We start from the raw sequence: 22,266 nt of genomic DNA on the forward strand, positions 1-22,266 counted from the left end.
ACATCCTTTTAATTTTGTGCTTGTATGACTGTATTTGAAAAAACACTCTTTTCTTCCAGTGTTTATGGATTGGCATAGTACAGGGAAAGGCCTTAACCAATTATCCTGGCTATTGGATCATCTGGGGGCTTCTCAAACCTTCTCTGTGGATATGTCTTTTGGACTTATGTGTATAGATTCCATATTAAAGGTATTTTCCAGTTTTTTCCAGAAGCTTGTACTCATTTGCTTGGACTCCTTTGGTGTCCATCTGTTGTCCTGGGCAGTGGCAGCATACCATCCCGCTCTTTTTTGTTTTTAGTGGCCCCCAGGCGGCTAGAGTATGTTGGGTACTGTCAGTGCCCTAGGTCAGGCTAAACAGAAGTTCTTCAGGCAGTCCACCCAAAAGCTGGAACGTTGGGCACATGCTCCAGTCTTCTCTTTGTCCCCTGAGGGAGAGGTTGCTGAGCTGTATTGGTTTCTGTTTGCTGTACTGTGGATTCTCTGGATCTGCAGCTCACCACCCAGCTGTTTTTTGTTGTCAGCAGGCCTCGGGCACCTAGAGTACGCCAGGTCCTTGTGTGCTTCGTGATGTTACGGAAAGAAACTAGTCTCTCTGGCAGCAGCCCCCACCCCAAGTCAGAATGTTAGATGTAAAGTCCAGTCTTCTCTTTCCCTCCCCAGGGAGAATTCGGGAGCTGGGAGTTTTTTTTTCCAGTTGTGTGGTGCTGTGCCAGGAGGAGGGACAATGGTGAAAGGGTGACATGAATTTTACTGCTGGCTTTGATGCAGTTGTTTTAGTGCTCACCTGGAGCCTCTTAAGTGGTTTCTGAATTTCTCATAAAGGGACTTGGCATGTATATTGTTGTTAAGTTGGTGTTTCTATAATTTTTATCCTCTGTGGGAGGAAGGAAGGCCTGGGGCTTCCTCTTCTGCCATCTTGCTGATGCCACTCCAATTAAGTACCTTTTTAAGTGAAATGAAACCAGCTCTTGTTTTGTGAATGGTCATGAAAAATAAAATGAAACAGTTTAGTGACATCTTACATGGGACTGGCTTTATGCTTTCCTTTGATCTCTTGATCACGAAGAATCAGTGAGGCAATTTGATGCAAGTGCCTTTGATACGTGCTAAGGTGCCAGCAGTCTTTCCTTCCTTTTATTTTGAACCGTTAGTGCAAATGTTAATACCGCAAAGAGGGGAAATGATGTCTTAGTATTATTATGAATATGGTTTTGACCTTGCAGAACTCTAGTAAGTGTCTTGGGGATTAGGGGTTCGTGAACCACACTGTGAGAGCTGCTGTGTTACCAAATTATAACTGTTCCTTTCTATCCCTATTTTTGAATCTTTTTAAAAAACTAGTGTGGGGCACCTGGGTGGCTCTGTTGTTTAATTGTCCGATTCTTGATTTCAGCTCAGGTTGTGATCTCACCATTTGTGGGATTGAGCCCCGTGTCATCAGGCTCCTCTTTATTCACAACTTGGAGCCTGCTTGGGATTCTCTCTCTCTCCCCTCTCTTTCTCCCCCCACCCCCCCCGCCATGAATAAATACAGTTTAAAAAAACCTAGTGAATGAATGTTGAATTTTGCCAAGTGTCTTTTATGCATCTGTTAACTCATGATTTTTAAAAGTCAGTTTGATGTGGTGAATTAATTTGAACCAACTTTGTGTATTTGGGATAAACACGTTACTTTTGAGGGATTTCAATATATTTTTCCATTTATCTAGATATTTAATACTGCACATGTTTAAATATCACAGGACCCTATTATTAACTATCAGTTAATATTCATTTAGAATTACCCATGTACCTGCCACATTTTCCTCATTTCTTGTTGTAACTCTAAAGTTCTCTCTGTAATAATTTTATCCTGCCTAAGAAATGTCCTTAAGTATTTATTTTAGTGCGTGAACTCAGTTATTGTTTGTCTGAACTTCAGTCATTATTTTGTCTTGGAAGTATGTTTTTTGAGTATAGAATTTTTAGGTGGGCAGGTACTTTGTTTCAGCACTTTGGATGTATCTTTCCACTATCTCTTGTATTCATTGCTCTCGTTGAGAAGTCCTGAAGATAGTCCCCCCCCCCCCCCCCCCCCCGTTCTTAAATGATTTTGTCTTTGATTTTCTCTAGCTTTACTATGGTATGCCCAGTTGTGGATTTCACTTCGGTTCTAGAAAACTGAAGTCTTGGCTATTATTTCTTCAAATAACTGCTTTTGCCCTTGTTCTCTCTTTCTGGAATTCCAATTAAGCTTATCCCTTTTCACTGTATTCTATGTATCTATCCTTCTTTGCAACATTTAAGTTAATCTAATGAAGAGGTTTTTAAAATACAAGTATTTTTTCAATTTTCAGGTTTTTTTGTTTTTAAACTTTATTATTGGAAACAAATCTCAAACAGATGAGAAAGTGGAATACCAATGAAATCATCAATCAGATTCAGTAGTTCTCAACTGCTGGCCGGTCTTGTTTCATCTAAAACCCCACCCGTTTTCCCATTCTACTGAAGTAAATACCGTTACATCTGTGAATATTTCAGCATTATCTTTTAAAGATAACTTTTTATAGAATTTATAAGATCTTTATAAAATATTCCAATTGACTCAGAAATGTTAATTAAAAAAAATACTTGTTTGAGATAGGGTCCAAACATTGTGATTGATACATCTCTTAAGCCTTTTTTTACCTTGAGGATTCCCTAGCATCTTTAATTTTTCCTTGCAGTATATTTATTGAAGGGCATTGTCTGTAGAGTTTTCCACAGTCTGAATTTAGGTTCATGGCTTTTTTTTTTTTTTTTAAAAGACAACTTCATAGGTGGCTTGGTGTATTCTTTCAAAATCAGGATCAGGATACACATAATGTTTGATTGTCTCTTGTGATGTAAACAGTTCTTAATAGATGCTGACTTAGATCCTTCAATTTATTAGGAATCTTAAAATGGTTATGTTCTTCTGTCATTCCTTCTTTATTAGCTGAAATACTTCAGTACAGAGACATTTCTTATCAACTACAGGTTCATATGTGAAAAACAGAGTAAGTGCTTGATTTTTATTCTTTTATTTACCACTTTTCAAAAATAATGAATTGGGGGCGCCTGGGTGGCTCAGTCGGTTAAGCGTCCGACTTCAGCTCAGGTCACGATCTTGCGGTCCGTGAGTTCGAGCCCCGCGTCGGGCTCTGGGCTGATGGCTCAGAGCCTGGAACCTGCTTCCGATTCTTTGTCTCCCTCTCTCTCTGCCCCTCCCCCGTTCATGCTGTGTCTCTCTCTGTCTCAAAAATAAATAAAACGTTAAAAAAAAAATAATGAATTGATTCACTAGCATCCTCCAGTTCTGACCAATTAGGGTTTTTAGGTTTGTTTTATTCTCATCATAAACTAATGGATCTAAACATATCTTATACGTTTCCAAATATTTTTAGTTGATATAATATACTCTATAAGGATCATCTATATTAGGATTGGAAATTAATACATATTATTTCTGTTTTATTCTAGTTTGCATTTATGCCGGATCCTCAGTGAAAATAAAAGCCATGATAGTTCAACTTACAGAGGTAAGACTTTTAAAAGTATCATAGCTATTATTTCTGGTCTGGTCAACATTAATAGATGTCCTGTTTTCTGTTAAATTGTTATGAATTAAAAACAAAAGGTTTGAGATATAGTTCATATTATATAAAGCTTTTATGTGAATATATTACAGTTAGGATTAAAATTATAGTTATGGTAAGACTATATATCTCTGTATGGATGTTACTTGATCTGCATAATAGTCATATGTTGGCTTTTATAATTGCGACATGATTAGCTAAATATCAGCAGTTGGTAGCTGTATTAAAAATTACAGAGGCTAGTTATCAGTCATAAACAGAAGAGAAAAGCTAGCCTGGAAAAACTATTCTGATCTTGTTTGCACTAGGAAATTTCCAGAAACTGAGGTTGTGTTTTTACTAAAGCTGGTTATGTTTAGGTGGTATCTAGGGATCTTATTAAAGACAGTTGTCATGGAAAACATTAAAAGCAAAGGAGTTGTTTACTGCATATCACAAGTATGATTTATTAAGTAAAATGTAATTAAACAGGATGTAAATTTTAAAGGATTTTACAATTTAACATTTATTAATTTAAAATTAGGCATTGGATTTAGAAGAGGAGAGGCAAAAACAAAAGCAGTTATGTCTAGTAAGTTTAAAGCATTTTCATATGTAGCTTTCACTGAGGGTAGAACCTGTAACATTTTTTCAATCTGGAAAAAATAATTTATAATCAATAATTTATTTTAAATAAAGAATGATTGAATAAAATTAATTATAGTTATATAAATTATGTCTGTGAAAAGACAATTAAAAGCCATGTTTATAGATTTATTTTTGTTTTATCAAAAATTAAATATTATCTTAATATGAGAGTGTATATTTTTTAAAGAATGCTTGTATTTTGCTAGTGGAAAGCATTTTTTTAAACAAATGAATTAGCCATTGCTTTTCCTGTCATTTGGGTAAGACCTATTTTAACACCTAACATTCCTAGCCCACACCCCCACTTATTTTCCAATTTATCCTGCTTATAAAGTTGCATGATCATTTATAAAGATTTCTGAGGTTGCTATAATGCCTTTTCTTTTGAATAAATTAGTTGACTGCCAGAAATGTAAGAAAGTAAAAAAAAAAAAAAAATTCCTTTCTAAAAGCACTTGGGTACTTAACTTTTTTTCTTCCTTATGTTTTTTTTAGGTTTGTTTATTTATTTTGAGAGAGACAGAGAGAGAGAGAGAGAGAACGAACAAGCGGGTGAGGGGCAGAGAGAAGGAGAGACAGAATCCCAAAGCAGGTTTCACGCCCTCAGCACAGAGCCCAATGTGGAGCTCGAACTCATGAACTGTGAGATCATGACCCGAGCCAAGATCAAGAGTCAGATGCCTAACCGACTGAGCCACCCAGGCTTCCCTATGTTTAAAACAAGTTTATAACTTCTCAGTTAACGTCTGTCTTGTTTATGATTAAAATCTTACGTGGGTAGAATAAGAGAAAGAATTCTCAGAAAAACTATAAATAGTGTAACACAGGATGATTACTCTTCAGTTTTAAATGGGACTGTATGGATCTTTAATAAATATCAGATTATTGTTAATTTGTACCGTTGTTCTGATTCACATATGAAACCAAAAACAGTCATGAGTGTGGCCTCATTGGCTGAATTGCCAGTGTTCTCTTTCACCTGCCCTTGCATGCTTTCTCAGTATGTACATTCTTTGGCCAGTCTCTGCCTCCAATGAGGCTTTGGTCTAAAGGCCTCAGTTGGTAGTCTATGCAGGAAACTAACTGAATGTTATTTCTTCAGAATTTCATTTAATCTGTCAGGGGGATTGCGTTTGGGTAGTGTTCCCTCAGCCCTTTCCCTTTCTGCCCTTCCTTTGAATTTGAGGGAGGCAGTTTCCCTTGCACAGACTACTTCTCCTTTTTGTAAGTCCCTTCCCCCTAGTATAATGATATTGTAATGATGGCTGATAAACATGAGTCGTCCTGACAGAACCAAGAACTAGCGTCTTCAGTGTTCTAAATCCCACAGAGAATATCTAAGAATCTCTAGACGTCCCCTTTACTTTTGGCTATCCTTAAAACTAATTTTCTGAGGGGTACCTGGCTGGCTCAGTCGGAAGAGCATGTGGTTCTTGATCGCCAGGTCGTGAATTCGAACCCCACGTTGGGCGCAGAGAGTACTAAAGAAATAAGTAAATAAACTTAAAAAAAAAACCCTGCTTTTTCTGAAATGTTGGCGTTAGGATAAAATCTTTATTTTTGTGTATAATGATGTTTGTTAGGTTTTCCTTCACATTGTAAATGTAATGGTTTTCAACATTAGTATAGAATTTACAGGATTTTGTGGGGTTAGCCTTGGTAATCTTACACTACCGCTTCTTGTTTCTCTGGCTAAATAAAATACGATAGACTTTCCTAACCACTTAAATGGGTATTTAAAAACATGTGAATTGAGGACTGTCTTCGCTATTTTGTGGATGACATTGTGATTGTTTTATGTCACTTGATGTCAGCAAAATGACCTGGGCTATATGTTCTCTAATCTCCTTCTCTGAATAAGATTAGTATTCCCTCAGCCCCTAATGAGCCCATATTCTTCTGGGAATTTAGTTTATGATGCTCAACTTGTCCTTCTAAGAGTGACTGCTTTTTTGTTTTTTAAGTTATCTGAATAACTTTTTTTATTTTGAATTTTTTAAAAGATTTTTTTATTAAAAATTTTTTTTCCTTAACATTTATTTATTTTTGAGAGACTGAGAGAGACAGAGCGCGAGCAGGGGAGGGGCAGAGGGAGAGGGAGACAGAATCCCAAGCCAGGCTTCAGGCTCCAAGCTGTCAGCACAGAGCCCTATGAGGGGCTTGAACCCATGAACTGTGAGATCATGACCTGAGCCTAGGTTGGACACTTAACCGACTGAGCCACCCAGATTTTATTTTTAAGTAATCTCTACACCCATCGCGGGGCATGAACTCACAACCCCAAGATCAAGAGTTGCATGCTCCACCAGCTGAGCCAACTGGGTGCCCCTGCCTGTACCTTTTTTTTTTAAAGACTTTATTATTTATTTTATTATTACTAAATTTTTTAATGTTTATTATTTTGGGGAGAGAGTGCACATGCACACGAGCGGGGGAGGGGCAGAGAGACCAGGAGATACAGAATCCAAAGCAGGCTCCAGGCTCCGAGCAGTCAGCACAGAGCCTGACATGGGGCTCGAACTCCGAACTGTGAGATCATAACCTGAGCCGAAGTCGGATGCTTAAGCGACTGAGCCACCCAGGCTCCCAAGATTTTATTAAGTAATCTCTATACCCAACATGTATACCCAAGTGCCTCTGGATAACTTTAAATGAATATTATTTGTTACAAAAGCATTTTATTATTGGAAATTGAAAGCATGAAATTGACCTCATATTTCTACCATACTAACAAATAGAAATTTTTTCCTTTGCATTTTGGCTTTTGTATAGTTTATCATAAGTATAATGAAGGCATATTTATGAAAAAGGTGCTCGACCATGTTTAATAATGAATTCTTCATAAGGAATTGGGATACTCTGGCTATATTTCTTTAGCAAATAATTTAATGGACAAATTGATTTCATTGTAAAATAATTATAAATTAATAAAATTGCAAATAAATAAAGTTGTTTAAAGGGGTATCGATATAAGTTTTGATTTCTATACTCTTCCTTTTTTGTGACTAGTAAAAACCAAGGGAGAAGATTTTTAAATATTTGATGGTTTACTTGCTATTTTGCCCTGAAAGATTTTTGATTCCCTTCAAAAGGGGATTATAAATTGACTTTACTTTACAACTGTTTTTTAGAGCTTCTTGTTTTTCTACTTTTTTCAGTTTTTGTAGTTGACACATAATGTTACATTAATTTCAGGTGTACAACATAGTCATTCAACAACTCTGACTCTATACGTTATGCTATTCTGACCACAAGCATAGTTACCATTTGTCACCATACAATTGTTTTTCTACTTTTTAAAAAAGTTTGTTTATTTTGAGAGAGAGTGTGCAGGTGCACATGCAGGAGGGGCGGGGGGAGGGTGGAGAGGGAGAGAATCCCAAGTATTCTCCACACTGTCAGCATGGAGCCTGATGCGGGGCTCTAACCCACAGACCGGGAGATCATGACCTGAGCTGAAACCAAAAGTCGGATGCTTAACCGACTAGCCATCCAGATGCCCCTGTTTTTCTACTTTGGATGGGAGAAAGGAGGTAAAGTTTTCAGTGTATAGGACTAAAGAAAAATATGGTTATAAAGAGGTATTCACCTGACCACTAACTCCCCCTGACCCCCAAATTCCTCCTCCAGGAAAGGAGGCTATGGTAATAGCAAATGAGACTACTTGTGGTTGACAGTTCTCGTTAGACTGCCATTTTATGTATGTACATATGTAATTATTTAAGTTTGAATTCTGATGAAAATAGAGGAGAAAAGATCTAGATTTGGGTAGAAATTTCTCTGACAGTAGGATATGGATAAAACTTAATTTTATATTGACTATTATTCTTTACCTGTTGCCCTGAGATTGAATTGCCTATAATCTGAATATATTTAGAAAAATCTGTGAAATTTCCTGGTGAAATAAATGGTTAATTTAGTTTATATCCACTTGCTGGAGTTCAATGCTGTCCTTAAAAATAATTTTGGAGACTTTGGTAGCATGAGAAAATACTTTAAAAAGTGTTTATGGAGGAATCAAAATACCACATGATGTGCACTGTGGATGCAAATATGTAAAATATGTAGACATGTAGAAAAAGATGGGAAGGAAATGTTTAAAGCAGTAGTTACTGTAGTGGAGTCCAGGTTAACTTTTTTCTACTTTTAGTATTGTGTTTTTGTGAAAGTAAAAGGAAAAAAACATGCTAGAGAAAAGCATCAAAAGTGTATTTTCTCATCATTATTGATACTTATAATTCTGAGAAGTAGGAAATATAGAGGTCTTCCCTCAGAGGGTCTTTTATGTTCGAGAGATTGTGTTCTCACATTCCTTCTTTTATGTTCAACAGATTTCCAGCAAGCTCTTTATGAGTTATCATACCATGTCATTAAAGGAAATCTAAAGCATGATCAGGCATCTAATGTTCTTAATGACATTAGTGTAAGTATATATACATATGTTTTCTATTTTAATAATTATTACATATTTGTTTTAAAAAAATATTTTTTTTAATGTTTATTCTTGGGAGACAGAGCACGAGCGGGGGAAGGGCAGAGCGAGAGAGGGACACAATCTAAAGCAGGCTCCAGGCTCTGAGCTGTCAGCATAGAGCCCGACGTGGGGCTGGAACTCACGGACTGTGAGATGATGACCTGAGCCAAAGTCGGACGCTTAACTGACTGAGCCACCCAGGCGCCCCACGTATTTTGCTTTTGATACAAAGATCTCTAAAGTGTAAAACTTGCATTTCATTTTATTTAAAATTATAGTAATGTTTTAAGGCAGTATTGGTAAGCCGTTGTTGCTAGGCGGAACTAAAGATATTTTAATCTTTTTGTCTCGTTGCGAGTACAGCAGAAAATGTTAGGTTAGCTGGGAGGGCAAAAAAAAAAAAAATCCTGCATTATAATGAAATCAGGGTATACCTAATTAAAAATGCTACTATAAAAATAATTTGGCTAGAATATTTTTCTCCCAATATAGCATATCAAAGCATTTTCTTTTGTTTGTAGTTATGTTTAGATATTAAATATATTTTTAAAACTTGAGGATTAAAATTATTTTTAGAGACAAGTCGAATGTGGGGAGGGGTGGGAGGGGGAGGGGGAGAGAGAGAGAGAGAGAGAGGGAGGAATATCTTAAGCAGGCTTCACGCCCAGCTTGGAGCTGATGAGGGGCTTGATCTCACGACTGGAAGATTGTGACCTGAGCTGAAATCAAGAGTCGGTTACTGAGCCACCCGGGCACCCCTAAATTATTTTACATTGAGGTTGCATAGTTCTTTTTTTTTTTTCTTAACGTTTATTTTTTTGAGACAGAGACAGAGTATGAATGGGGGAGGGTTAGAGAGAGAGGGAGACACAGAATCCGAAACATGCTCCAGGCCTGAGCTGGTGGCACAGAGCCCGACGCGGGGCTCGAACTCACAGACCGCGAGATCATGACCTGAGCAGGAGTCGGATGCTCAACCGACTGAGCCACCCAGGCGCCCCTACATAGTTCTAACTAATGCTCACTTGATGCCAATTTTCATGTGTTTGCTGTGTTAGAAAATATGAATAACTAGATTTTTTTCTAACCTTTTTAACGTGATTATTATTTCACTCTTTCATTTATTAGAGAATTTAAGTTAGATTCAGACCAGATACTTTTCATGGGTGTTTGGTATTTGAATTGTATGATGAGCTTTCAAATTGTTAAGGGTGTTAATTATTGTAAACCAGTAGTTAAGTTTCTTCACTTAAGTGCAGTGTATTATTCTGTTATTATTAGGCTTGGTTTTAACCTTGTATAAATAAATTACTTACCCAGTTGAGAAGAGCTTTCGTAATAAGTTCCAGTGAGGTAAGACCTGGAGCTTCTTGATACCAGTATGAATTTCCCCTGTGTTGTTTTAAGCTTCTGTAGCCTTTTGCTGTTAGGATAGGTAATCTCCTTTGTATGCTTTTTGTGCTTTTCAAGGATAGTCTTAAGGAACTTCTATGTTTAGCTGTGGGATTTTTTCCACCTACATACAGTAGAGGCCCAGTATGAGTTTCTCTTTTATCCCTAAACTGTATCTATTTCACTACAGCAGTATTAATTCCTATTGGAGTAGTCTGTATCTTCAACAACTAATATTCCATGTTGAACACTCTGGTCTGGCTCCCTCATTTCTGGTCTTTAAGTAGCCTGAGTACTTGCATTCAAGTAGACTTAGTGAAAGTTCATAGCCCTTAAACTTTTGAGACTGAAGTCTGGTATGCAATTAAGGTTATTTCCTTCTGTAAATTGGCCACTGGTATAGAGTTTAGTGTATTTATGGATTTGATTCTAATACTTTTTCCCATTTTTTGAAAATGAATAGTTCAAATGGATTAAAAAAAGTTTTTTTGATGTTTATTTATTTTTGGTAGAGGGAGAGAGAGACAGAGACAGAGCGTCAGCATGGGCGGGGCAGAGAGAGAAGGAGACACAGAATCGGAAGCAGGCTCCAGGCTCTGAGCTGTCAGCACAGAGCCCGACACAGGGCTCAAACTCACAAATCGTGAGATCGTGACCTGAGCCAAAGTCGGACGCCCAACCCACTGAGCCACCCAGGTGCCCTGAAATAGATTTAATATGTATTTTGTTCTTACTTAGCTTCCCCTCTCCTTTGAGTCCTTCTATATACTTTTGCAGCTGGATCTTTGCCATGGCTTTCTCATAGTCTTGTATCTCACTGCCCCATATCTTCTTAGCCATGGAGGCATATCTTGCGTGTCTCTTACAGCTGCCAGTTTTTTCGTTAGAATCATATTTTTTTCCTTTGGTATCTGAAAAAGGCTAGTTTAAGGGTTGCTGTAGTGCTAGCAAACTAATTGCAATGATTGAACTATGATCCTTACTAAAGTCAGGAGACAAATCTAGAATAAATGTTGAAATTTTCATCCAGAAATGAGGGGAGAATTTTGGGTTTTTTCAAAGGCTACAAACATCAGTGCATAAAGAAAATAAAGATAGATTTTTGGTATTATTTTCATCTTCAGAAAATCTTGAGTTCTGGAACGACAGCTTGTAATTGTTTTTGTATTTTTTAGATTTCTGTTCTGATACTACTAGGACTTTCGCCTAGATCAGTGTTAATTCAGGCATGAGCACAACGTTTAAAGTTGTAGATGAAAAATGTACCATTTTTAACAGTCTTGTTTTAGGTAGGTGTAAGGTACTCCAAATTCCAGTGGTTTCTAATATGAATTTCTTTGGAAAAATGTCACTCATTTGTGCTCTTTAATATTTCCTGAAGTGCTTGCTTAGGTTTCTGTTTTTTATGAAGTTACTACACTGTAGACATTTAAACATTTTTTTTCCAAGTGTTGTCTCCCTCTTTCTGTTTTCTCTGTATTATGAAACTTGAAGAATTTTATTATTTGTCACCATAGTGGTGTTGGGGTTTTGTTAGGTTTTAAGTTTTACTGAAGAGTGTTATTCTGAAGCCATACTTGCTGGTATGCTATTCATGTATTTACTGTGAATAATTATATTTTTATAATTAGGAATTTCGTGAGGATATGCCCTCCATTCTTGCTGATGTATTCTGCATATTAGGTAGGTATTAAGCCTTTATTTCACCTGTGAAAGTGCTGTTTGGTAAATTAATATACTGTGTTAAATAAAATGCTTTCTTTCAAACAAATGTTTCTACAAATCTAGATTGTATTATTTTACTTTTATAGAGAATGTGGTGTTGTAAGTCAAATGTGAGTATAATCACTGTTTATAAACTAACTTTAGATGGTTTTAGTTTATAATTCAAATAGTTGGGAGTTTTTCGGAATGTATGTTTATATAAAATTGAGCTAAATTATTTCAAGTAAAAAAAGTTTTCTGAAGTTCAGTTAGTCTGAATTATTCATATTTTAGTAACCACAGGATTAATCTTCTTCACTTCAGGTTATCAATGAATGTGAGAATCCCAAACTTAGGACACTCAAGAGATATTTACTTTGCTATTATATATACTCTTTTGATTCCTCTTAATTTTAGAAAGAGCAAGAAGAGCCAAAGTAATTAAAAGTACTTTTGTTTTGAGGATGAGAAACCAGCTTTGGAAATAGCAATTTCTCTCTCCAGAATAAATAAGAATTTATGCAAGATGGAAAAGAAATATTTCTTTGACTTAGAACAAAGGGTAGTGTCTCTCCATGGGAAGCATGGATTTAAAAAATAATATATATTATAAATTTATTTCTCTAATTTTAGATTTGAGTTAAAATAACTTTGAGCAGTTTTCTCCATCAGTATTATGCTTTCTAGAACTGTGATCTAATAGAAACCTTTAGCAGACATGATAGTATTCACTTTAAAATAAGATATCCTCTGAGAGTTTGTCAAGCTGGAGTGAATTAATTTAGCTCATTAATCTTAATTCCTAGAATAGGTAGGTTACTTAAGTGTCTTACTGAGAATCTGGGAATTTGATCTCAACAAATCTAAATGCCTGGTGCTTGATCCTTCAGGATATTTAAGATTTCATAACAGCAGTAATGTCAGGAACAGGTCAAAATGTATGTGGACTGTGAGTGATAAATGAAAAGAGCACACCACTGATAGGGTGACCATATGTCCCACTTTGTCTTGTTTTCCATGGCATAATTAACAGTGCCTTATTTCAGTCTTAAAACTGTCCTGGTTTGGATCATAAAGTGTATGTTCATACTGTCTGTTGAATTGATTTATGCCAGCAACAACAAAAAACCTCTTAAGCTGAATTTTTAAAGCAGGCAGTAAAGGTATTACATTATGTTACGTATAAATATAGCATGAGACAAGTTTAAAAAATTAAAAAAATTCTTTTTACTATGAAATTGTAGGACTGAAAGTGATTTGTAGGTAACATTTTGTGGAAGCTGTTGGTCCTTGATAGTGTCAGGAGTATATTTTATGTCTTTCTTTGGGTGATCATAGGTTAGCTTACTAGTAAGTTCTAAGAATTTCTTTATTGGTTTATTCTATTAGGATATATTTTCCTTTCATAGTTATTTAGTAATATGAATTATTGTTACAAGTCATTGCTTTTTACTGATAACATGAATTTATGAGGATTGTTTGGTTTCTCTTGGGAAATTTCTTTTAGCCTATCAATTTTTACAAGCAAGATTAGAATGGCAAACTTAGAAAGAGAATTTCACTCACCTGTCCCCTCACTCACCCACCCCTACCCTTAGCAGAAAAAAAAAAAGATCCAAGGATGACCCTAGACCAAACTAGGGGAATAGGAGTAAGAATGGAAGCTACCTGTAAGATAGTGATAACGGTAATAACGTAGATGCCATTTTTGGAGCACCTTTTATGTTCTAAGTATTATGTTACGCATTTAATTTCATTTTAATCCTCACAGCAACTTCTGTAAGGTAGGTTTACAGATCAGAAAATTGAAGCTCAGAGAAGGGATTTTTCAAGGCCTTTTATTTAGCCAGTAAGGCAGAGTTTGAACTTGGGTGTTTTGATTCCAGAGACCATAATCTTTTTACTACATCATTTTATCTTTCTAATATTTTAACAGTTATAAGAGAAATCAGTGCTGTACTTTCCTGGTTAAGATAGCAACTTCTTTAAAAGACTAATTATGTAAGGATGAGGGAACCTGAGAGCTATGTTAACCTGGAAGGGGAAGTCTGAAGTAACTTGATGCACTGATGGGATCTCTGAGCTGGATTGGGTGGTTGGTGATCCTGGGGCCTAGAGTTGGAAATGGCTGAGGGCTTTTTAGTAAAATCATAGGGGAAATTAAAGAGAATTTACCAAGTACTGACTCAAGGTTGATGAGTCAAAGATAATGAATGAATTTATTAGAATAGTTTCATAAGTTAGGACAAAAAGAATAAAGAAAACAGGGAAGGCATACATACTTGTGATAATAGAGTCCTGTATTGATTGTTGAGGTGGATCAGCAGAGAAGTTTACTGAGGTCCTATTAAGGAGTTCTTAACATGGACAGAACCCATAGAGCGGTATTTTGATCAGGTCACGTAGCTAAGAGGAGAGCAGACTTGGCTTGAAGAGAATGAACCTGCTACCCAGGTGCTCTGATCTTAGGGACTTTTCGGATAGATCTTAGGGACTTTTGGGCCTTGGTAGATGTTGGTTAAAAGAATGGGTCCAGTTTAGTCTTGACCCCTCAAGATTAATATTCTTGAAGTTCTAGGTTGAGGAGGGACCAGAAGACCAGACAACAGGGAAGCAGCTAGGAGTCCCTGGAAGGGATTGATGAGATCCACATGGATTAAAAGTCTTATTGAGAGGATGAGATTGTATTACAGTTACATTGTATAAATTATACCCTGAAATTCTCTTAATACACTTGAGCTAACCATGTGCTTAGCTACAGTGGCCAGGATATTGGGAAATGGCACTGTCGAAGAAGGGAAAGGGGAGTAGGGCCAGGAAAATGGATATGTTTGATGATAAATTCCTTTCTCTTTTGATTCTCAGTGATGGCAATAGAAAGTAAACTGAAGCAAAGCAGTGGTAGGACATCTGGGTAGAACTGTAGAACCCTTAGAAGACAATTTTATTACATCTCTAAAATCGGTGCCTCTTCTAAATTATGAGTTGAGTTAAAGCAGTAATCCTGAGATCAACCTTGTAATCCTGTCAATCCTCCTTGAATTTTTTTTTTTTTGGATGCTTGGCATTAAAAGCTAATTGTTTTATTTCCTACATCATAAAATTGACAAATTTTCTGAATAATTTACTGAAACTCGGGTCTCAGTTTTTAACTATTTCAGTAGGAAGAAAATAAAAATCATGAATAAATTTTTATTTGCTGACCAGAATTGTAATTCAAAATAAGATGTTAAAAATATTCTTTTAATACTGTCTCTTCATAGAGTTGATGGCCAGGTAGCTTGGTTAGAATGTGGTACATGGTACCAAGGTGGCCAGAGTCAAGGGTTTGATCTTCACAAGTAAGAGGATCTTTAGTGTTAGAAGGGATCTTTGTTCTCACCCAGTCCAGCTTTCCACCTAAGGAACAATCGTTCTTTAGTATCTCTGATGTGTGGTCATTTAAAATTTGCTTGAATATTTCCATTTTTGAGAACATTAATTTTTCGAAGTTTTGTTGCTTCTAGTGCCATAACATGTAGTTCCTGTGTAATCAACTTACCGTTTTATGGGTATGCCATTGGTCCCAGGGTCAGTCTCCAGCATGAGGAGAAATTAATCCTAAGCATTCATATGCATATGAAGGACAGCTCATGCTTACTATATTTACACATTTTTTTCCAAATTCAGAAAGAGGGGTTTAAAAATTAGTTTTAAAGAAAATAAGTATCCTATTATAGTGCTGTAAAGAGTCTAGAAAAATCAAACTTTTGTCTTTTTTTCTTCCATCATTATAGATATTGAGACAAATTGTTTAGAAGAAAAAAGCAAGAGAGACTATTTTACACAATTGGTATTAGCATGTTTGGTAAGTTATAAAAAAATACTTTCCCTTTCTAGATTTTTATGTTGAACAATTGTAATCATAGTTAATCATGCTAATGGAGGAGGATAGTGACACTCACTTGGCTATTCATTCATTATAAGGTGAGATTTGGATTTTGAAATCGAATGCTTTGTAAAATTAGACATGCTGATTATTTCTATGAAATATGGATGCTTCATATCACTTAAACAATCTGTATATTTTAAACTTTTGGTCATATTCATGACCTAGAAAGTTCCTAAATAAGGAAAAAGGTAAGCATCTATCAAGTGAGTAGAAATGATGTGGACAGCTTTTAAACTGAACAGTTTTTCATAAACTCTTTATTAGGCAAGGAGAAAAAGAATGGAGGTAGTTTAAAAATAATAAATTCAAGAACTTGTCATAATCATTGTCTAGTAAACCATTTTGTGTTCATAAATTTAGAACCGAGGAGAAATGCTATTACTCAGACCTGGAAGAGTGTCCTTGTCTTTGCTGTGCTAGAATTTGACTTAAACAGTAGAAACTAAAGAAGGCTGAAGTGCTGTATTAATCTTAAAGAAAAATTCAGTTGACAGACTCTAATCAGAATTTCATCTGTAGTTCTTACTTGTAGGCTGTGTACAGCACGCATGTAATTTTTTAGTGAGTTTTTAAAAGAGCTATATGTCACATAATTTCAGTATTTGGGGAGTCATCCTTTTTGTTAAATTGAAGTTCCAAGATTTTTTTTTATAAATTAAAAGTTGTTGATATATGTTTAATGTGACTTTTAATATTCTTGTTTGGGAAAAATTATTTTGAATACATTAAGATTGCATATGCATTGGAATGCTAAGGAATAAATGGCCTTTAATATTTTTTAATACAGTATTTAGTTTCAGACACAGTTCTAAAGGAACGCCTGGATCCAGAAACATTGGAATCATTAGGGCTTATTAAACAATCACAGCAGTTCAATCAAAAGTCAGTTAAAATCAAGACAAAGCTCTTGTAAGTACATGTATCTTTATGTTGCAGATCAAGTATCTGAGTATGTTTTCTTAGTTCTCATTTTGAATACTAGAAATTTCTAAAGGCAGTTTGAAGATTTTTTTTGTTGCTGTTAGCATGTATTGTGTTTTTTCCCTTTTAAAAATAGCCTATGATTATTGAGTCAGCAGTGAACTTTACCTGTATGAAACCAATGTTAACTTTTCTCCATATTAGAAGTTAAAATAATAGTGCTTTTATTATTATCAATAAGATAATTTACAACTATGGATACACTCTAGTACATCTTAGTGATGGAAATAGTGGTATGTTATTGTTCCTTGAGATTAGCAGTATTCTTTCTTTGTGTTACTGGTTTTCCCTGTATGATTAACATTGGGGTGTCTCTTGTGAGCCACTGTTAATCTTTATTTTAAAAGCTACATGAAGAAGTAAACTTTGAACAACCATTCTTATGATTGTTGTAAATCAGAGAGATAAGAAAATTCAATGAGAAGAATACAGTAATTTTTAATTGAATTAATTTTATCCCCCTTATGATGTTTATCTAATTTCAGTTATAAGCAGCAAAAATTCAATTTGTTAAGAGAAGAGAATGAAGGTTATGCCAAGCTGATTGCTGAATTGGGGCAAGATTTATCTGGAAATATTACTAGTGATTTAATCTTAGAAAATATCAAATCTTTAATAGGTAAGACAAATATCTATATACAGTATGTGTTACTAAGTTTTTTTTAACTGTTGGAGAATATCCATAAAGAGAAAGTGAGTGTGTTCCCTATAGGTTTCTTTTTTTTAATTAAGAAATGAGAGAAGTGTCTAGCTTGTACTTTTAAGATTTTATCAATACTAACAAAATTTGGGATGATATTGGGGTGCCTGGGTGGCTCAGTTGGTTAAGCATCTGTTTTTTCTTAATTGAAGAATTTTTTTAAAGTTTATTTATTTTGAGTATTTTGAGAGAGAGTTCACACGCGTGCATGCATGTATGCTGGGGTGGGGGACAGGGAGAGAGGGAGAGAGAATCCCAAGCAGGCTCTGTCCTGACAGTGCAGAGCCCAACTTGGGGCTTGAACTCATGAACCGTGAGATCCTGACTTGAGCTGATATCAAGAGTCCAACGCTTAACCACCTGAGCCACCCAGGCATCCCTAGCGCCTGACTCGTTCTCAGCTCGGGTCTCAATCTCAGGGTCGTGAGTTTAAGCGCTGTGGTGGGCTCTGTGCTGGACATGAAGCCTACTTAAAAAAAATTTGGGATGGTATTTATGAGAAATCTTTTTGTGACAGTTACCTCTGTGTTGGTATTAGTTTCTGCTCTCTCTAGTATTTCTAGCTTTAATTTTTAAGTATTTTTCAGTAATTTTATAGGCAAAATAAGCAAATGTGAAACTTTAATAAAATCTTTATTGAACTCTTGAAACACGGAGATATTTAGTTCTTTTGAACTTGATTTAAAAAATATCTTTATGAGGGACTTTGATACATACCTTATTTTGTCTTTACAACAGCCTGTTAAGTGCAGCAGATGTTGTAAAAGATAGGGAAGTGTTATTCTCCCTACCTTTTAAATAGAGAATTTCTTTAGCATTACTCTTTTTATTTGCATTGAGTGCAGGAAATCATTGGCTTCTATAGAAAGGAGGAGTGAATGGTAGAAAAGTAGGGTAATCCTTATTTTTCTGAATGGAAAGAGTTTTTGCTTATTTTTTAGGTGTGTGCTATCTTAAGGAAGATTTCACAGCACCTAGATGTCTTAGATTTTGAGACCTGTTGGAGAAGTCCTGTTCCCTGCTTCACTGATTATATTTTAAGGGATGTTTATGCTCGACTTCTCGGTTTTTTCTTTGCTTTTGAAATTCATGTATGACTAAGAAAGAGAGAGGAAGTGTCCCAATCCTTATCCCCTTCCTCCATTCTATATGTAGGGTCCCAGACAAAGCTAGATTTACTATAGTTATCTTTGTTTTTAGCTTAGGCTTTTGGTGATCAGCAGGTATAGCATGTAAGAAGTTTTTATTTTATTTATTTATTAAAATTTTTTTTAACGTTTATTAATTTTTGAGAGAGAGAGAGAGAGAGAGACAGAGTGTGAGTGGGAGAGGGCTAGAAAGAGAGGGAGACACAGTATCTGAAGCAGGCTCCAGGCTCTGAGCTGTCAGCACAGAGCCTGATGTGGGGCTTGAACCCATGAACTATGAGATCATGACCTAAGCCGAAGTCGGATGCTCAACCGACTGAGCCACCCAGGTGCCCCTATTTTATTTATTTACATTAAAATGTTTATTTATTTTGAGAGAGAGCAAGGAAGGGGCAGAGAGAGGGGGAGAGAGAGAATCCCAAGCAGGCTCTGCATAGCTCCAAGCCCAACACCGGGCTTGAACTCACGAACTGTGAGATCGTGACCTGAGCCGAAATCAAGAGTCGGATCCTCAACCAGCTGAGCCACCCAGGCGCCCCAGGAGCTTTTATTTTAAATTTACCCTTTAGTTAACATACAGTGTAATATTAGTTTCAGATGTAAATAAACAACACTTCTGTACAACACCCAGTGCTCATCACAAGTGCACTCCTTAATGCCTATCACATATTTCACACATTCCCCTACCCCCTTTGAAGTGAGTCTAGTTCTGGCAGCTGATTTACTCTCTTTGCTACTTTCTCCTGTTAATTTACCACCAAGACTGGTAGCCCATGCCTGCAGGGCTCTTGCTGATCTGTGTGGCAGTGACCATTTTTAAAAATCCTCCTACAGGGTTTCCTTTCTATTCTTTTCAGGATAGGCGCTACATTTTTCTTGTCGCATTTTGATCTAGTTTCAGATGCTTGGCAGTATTGCTCTCCATTAGGTTTGTCTTTCCTTACATCTTGCCATGGACTCTTTTAAGATGATATTTCTCACATAAAAATTTTTGTGCTATGGGGCGCCTAGGTAGTTCAGTCAGTTAAGTGTCTTGACTTTGGCTCAGGTCATGATCTTGAGGTTCATGAGTTCAAGCCCCACTTCAGGGTCTCTGTTGTTAGCACAGAGCCTGCTTCAGAGCCTCTGCCCCCTAACTCCTCCCCCCCCCCCCCCCCGGTTATCTCTCTCAAATAAATAAACTTAAAAAATTTTCATTGTGCTCTGTAAGTTCCTCATTGTTTGTGTTTTATCTGTTGTTGACTTTTTTTTTTTTTTTTTTTTGAGAGAGAGAGGGAGACCATGCCTGCCCAAGTGTGCACATCGGGGAGGGGGCAGAGGGAGAAGGAGAGAGAGAATCTTAAGCAGGTTCCATGCTGGGCATGGATCTCAGGAGTGATCTTAAACAACCGTTAGATCATGATCTGGGACCAAATCAAGAATTGGACACCTAGACTCCTGACTGATGGAGTCTTCCAGGTGCCCCTGTTGACATTTCTTGTCTATCCTTGTTTCTTTTAAGTTTTGTCCTTGTGGGTTTATACCTTTTTAGTCCTTTGCTATTTTAGGAACATTTCACAGAAGGATTTTCTTGAAGGTATGCTTTTATCTAACTGGGAAAATAAACACTACTGTCTTATCTTGAACTTTGCTCTCATACGGAACAGGTTATGTTACTGTCTCTGAAGAACAATGTGGTAGTCACAACTACAAGCTCACGATATATATGGATTTTCCATGAATATAAACAATTTGATTTCTTGGGCTAAACCCCTATTCTGGTTTATCAGCTGTACCCCCAAGCACATTAGACCAGAAGCACTCACATGTTACCTCCTCAGTATCGCCTTCCCTGGCCACCTCCCTCAACACTCCCTTTCATTTACTAGTTTTCCTTCTGAGCACTATCACCATATAATATGACATGAATTTTATTTTCTACCCCCATGGGAGTGCAAGCTCCACAAAAGCAGTGGTCTTGTTTGGTTAGTATCTCTAACCTCAGTGCCTAGTGTGTAGGTGCCAAATAAATACTTGCTGAAAAATGCGTGCATCTTTCTCTCTTTCTCATAGAGTTTACAGTGATTTCTTCACCTCTCTTCTTTGACATGTAGAATTTTAGTAAGCTCAACTCCCTGACTCAGGGTTTCTCTCTGGGTAGCTGAGTCCATCCTCCTCCCCATTGTCTGAGAAAGGAGTTTTTCATCGACGTGAAAATTGAGGTTAAGACTCCAGTTCCAATGAGTATTTTTTCAGTGTTAAAAATTTATTGGATTTCCCCTCAATGCAGACTCCATGCAGGCCTTGTCTCATCTGGCCAAAGCCGTTCACTGACACAGCATCTTATTTTTCATGGCATCTTTGGATGAGTTTTCCCTTGTTTATTCCCATTGATTTCTCTATAGGAGCAATCTGGACATAACACCTCTTACAAAACTATCTCAGGTCTGATTTCCTTCACTAACCGTTGGCAGAACTGATGCCTAGTTTGAGAGGTATGCATTTAAATGCGCTTAAATTTCAGGACACTTGGTCTGATCAGAAGAACTCCTTATTTATCATACTTTAATTAAAACCTAGTCATTTGTTCCCTAAAAGATTCTTCTGGCACATTAAAATGTGTATATCCTAAACAAAATAAACAGTGTTTTATATCCTGTGAGACAGTGGCTGTTTACTTCATGAGTAAGCAAAGAAGCAGAATCATTGAGTCCACCTGATGGTTGTGATCTCAAGTCTGACACTAGATTTTAAAAACTTATGAAATGGAATGGATAGCAATTAGTAGGCTCTTCAGCTACCAAGTCATAGACCCCACGCAAATGAACCCTGCATCCAGATGGCAAAAAGCATCTTTTAGAGGTCACCTGGGTGGCTCAGTCCATTAAGCGTCTGACTGTTGGTTTTGGCTCAGGTCATGATCTCAAAGTTCGTGGGTTCAAGCCCCATATCGAGCTCTGTGCTGATGGTGCAGAGCCTGCTTGGGATTCCCTCTCTCCACCTCTCCCCTGCTTGCTCTCTCTCAAAATAAATATAAAAATATTTTTAAAAAATCTTATAGAAATTCAAAGGAAGATATCAGAGATGGACTCCTTTGTTGAACCAAACTATAGGCACTCTACTTTTCTGAATGCCCTTTAAATAAAAGTAATAGCTGGGTACTCTTTTTCTTTCTTCTAAATTAGAGGTCAGCAAACTTCTATAAAGGGTAAAATAGTAAATATTTGCTTGCTTTGTGGGCCATATGTTGCCCTATTCAACTCTGTTGCAACTATTCAACTCTGCTATTGTAGTGTGAAAGCAGCCATAGACAATATGTAAATACATGTGTTCTAGTACAACTTTATTTATAGAGACCGACTGTATTTGACCCACGGGCCGCAGAATGCTGATTTCTGCTCTAAATCAAGAGTTCTGGCTAAAAATTAGTCTTGGGGCAGGCTAACTGGAGTTTAGTTTTAGGGAGTGCAAATGGTTCTTCCCGATTTTGGGTTTAGTGGTCCAGGATCTGTTTGGCCTAGACTCTAACCCTTTCCTTCTCACCCAAAAGCAGAACCCTCTTCACCAAGCCTTGGGACCTTCATTTGTTGTCTTGTGTCCAAGGCTGTAGATTTTGCTGGGGGTGGGGAAGCCTGGGGTGGGGGCCTCTGCACCTTCAGTCCCACAAGTCCTCTTGGTTACTTGGCAAGTGACCAGAGAGCCATTAAAAACCAAGTAAGACGCCAGGCCAA

General features: G+C 36.7%; 1 protein-coding gene across 13 annotated transcripts in view; it reads left to right on the forward strand.

Moving 5' to 3' along the window:
• The window catches only part of THOC2 (THO complex subunit 2), a 113,462-nt gene that overhangs the window by 11,737 nt on the left and 79,459 nt on the right, over positions 1 to 22,266 (forward strand). For all 13 annotated transcript variants that reach the window (XM_081794261.1, XM_081794262.1, XM_081794257.1 and 10 more), the window contains exons 2-7: positions 3,484 to 3,542; positions 8,558 to 8,649; positions 11,724 to 11,775; positions 15,573 to 15,643; positions 16,515 to 16,636; positions 17,194 to 17,327. In XM_081794261.1, coding sequence (XP_081650387.1) covers positions 3,484 to 3,542; positions 8,558 to 8,649; positions 11,724 to 11,775; positions 15,573 to 15,643; positions 16,515 to 16,636; positions 17,194 to 17,327 — 530 coding nt within the window. The remainder of the gene's footprint in view (positions 1 to 3,483; positions 3,543 to 8,557; positions 8,650 to 11,723; positions 11,776 to 15,572; positions 15,644 to 16,514; positions 16,637 to 17,193; positions 17,328 to 22,266) is intronic.

The sequence above is a fragment of the Panthera onca genome, chromosome X (assembly GCF_046562875.1).
Source record: "Panthera onca isolate mPanOnc1 chromosome X, mPanOnc1 haplotype 2, whole genome shotgun sequence".
In the NCBI taxonomy this organism is placed as follows: domain Eukaryota; kingdom Metazoa; phylum Chordata; class Mammalia; order Carnivora; family Felidae; genus Panthera; species Panthera onca.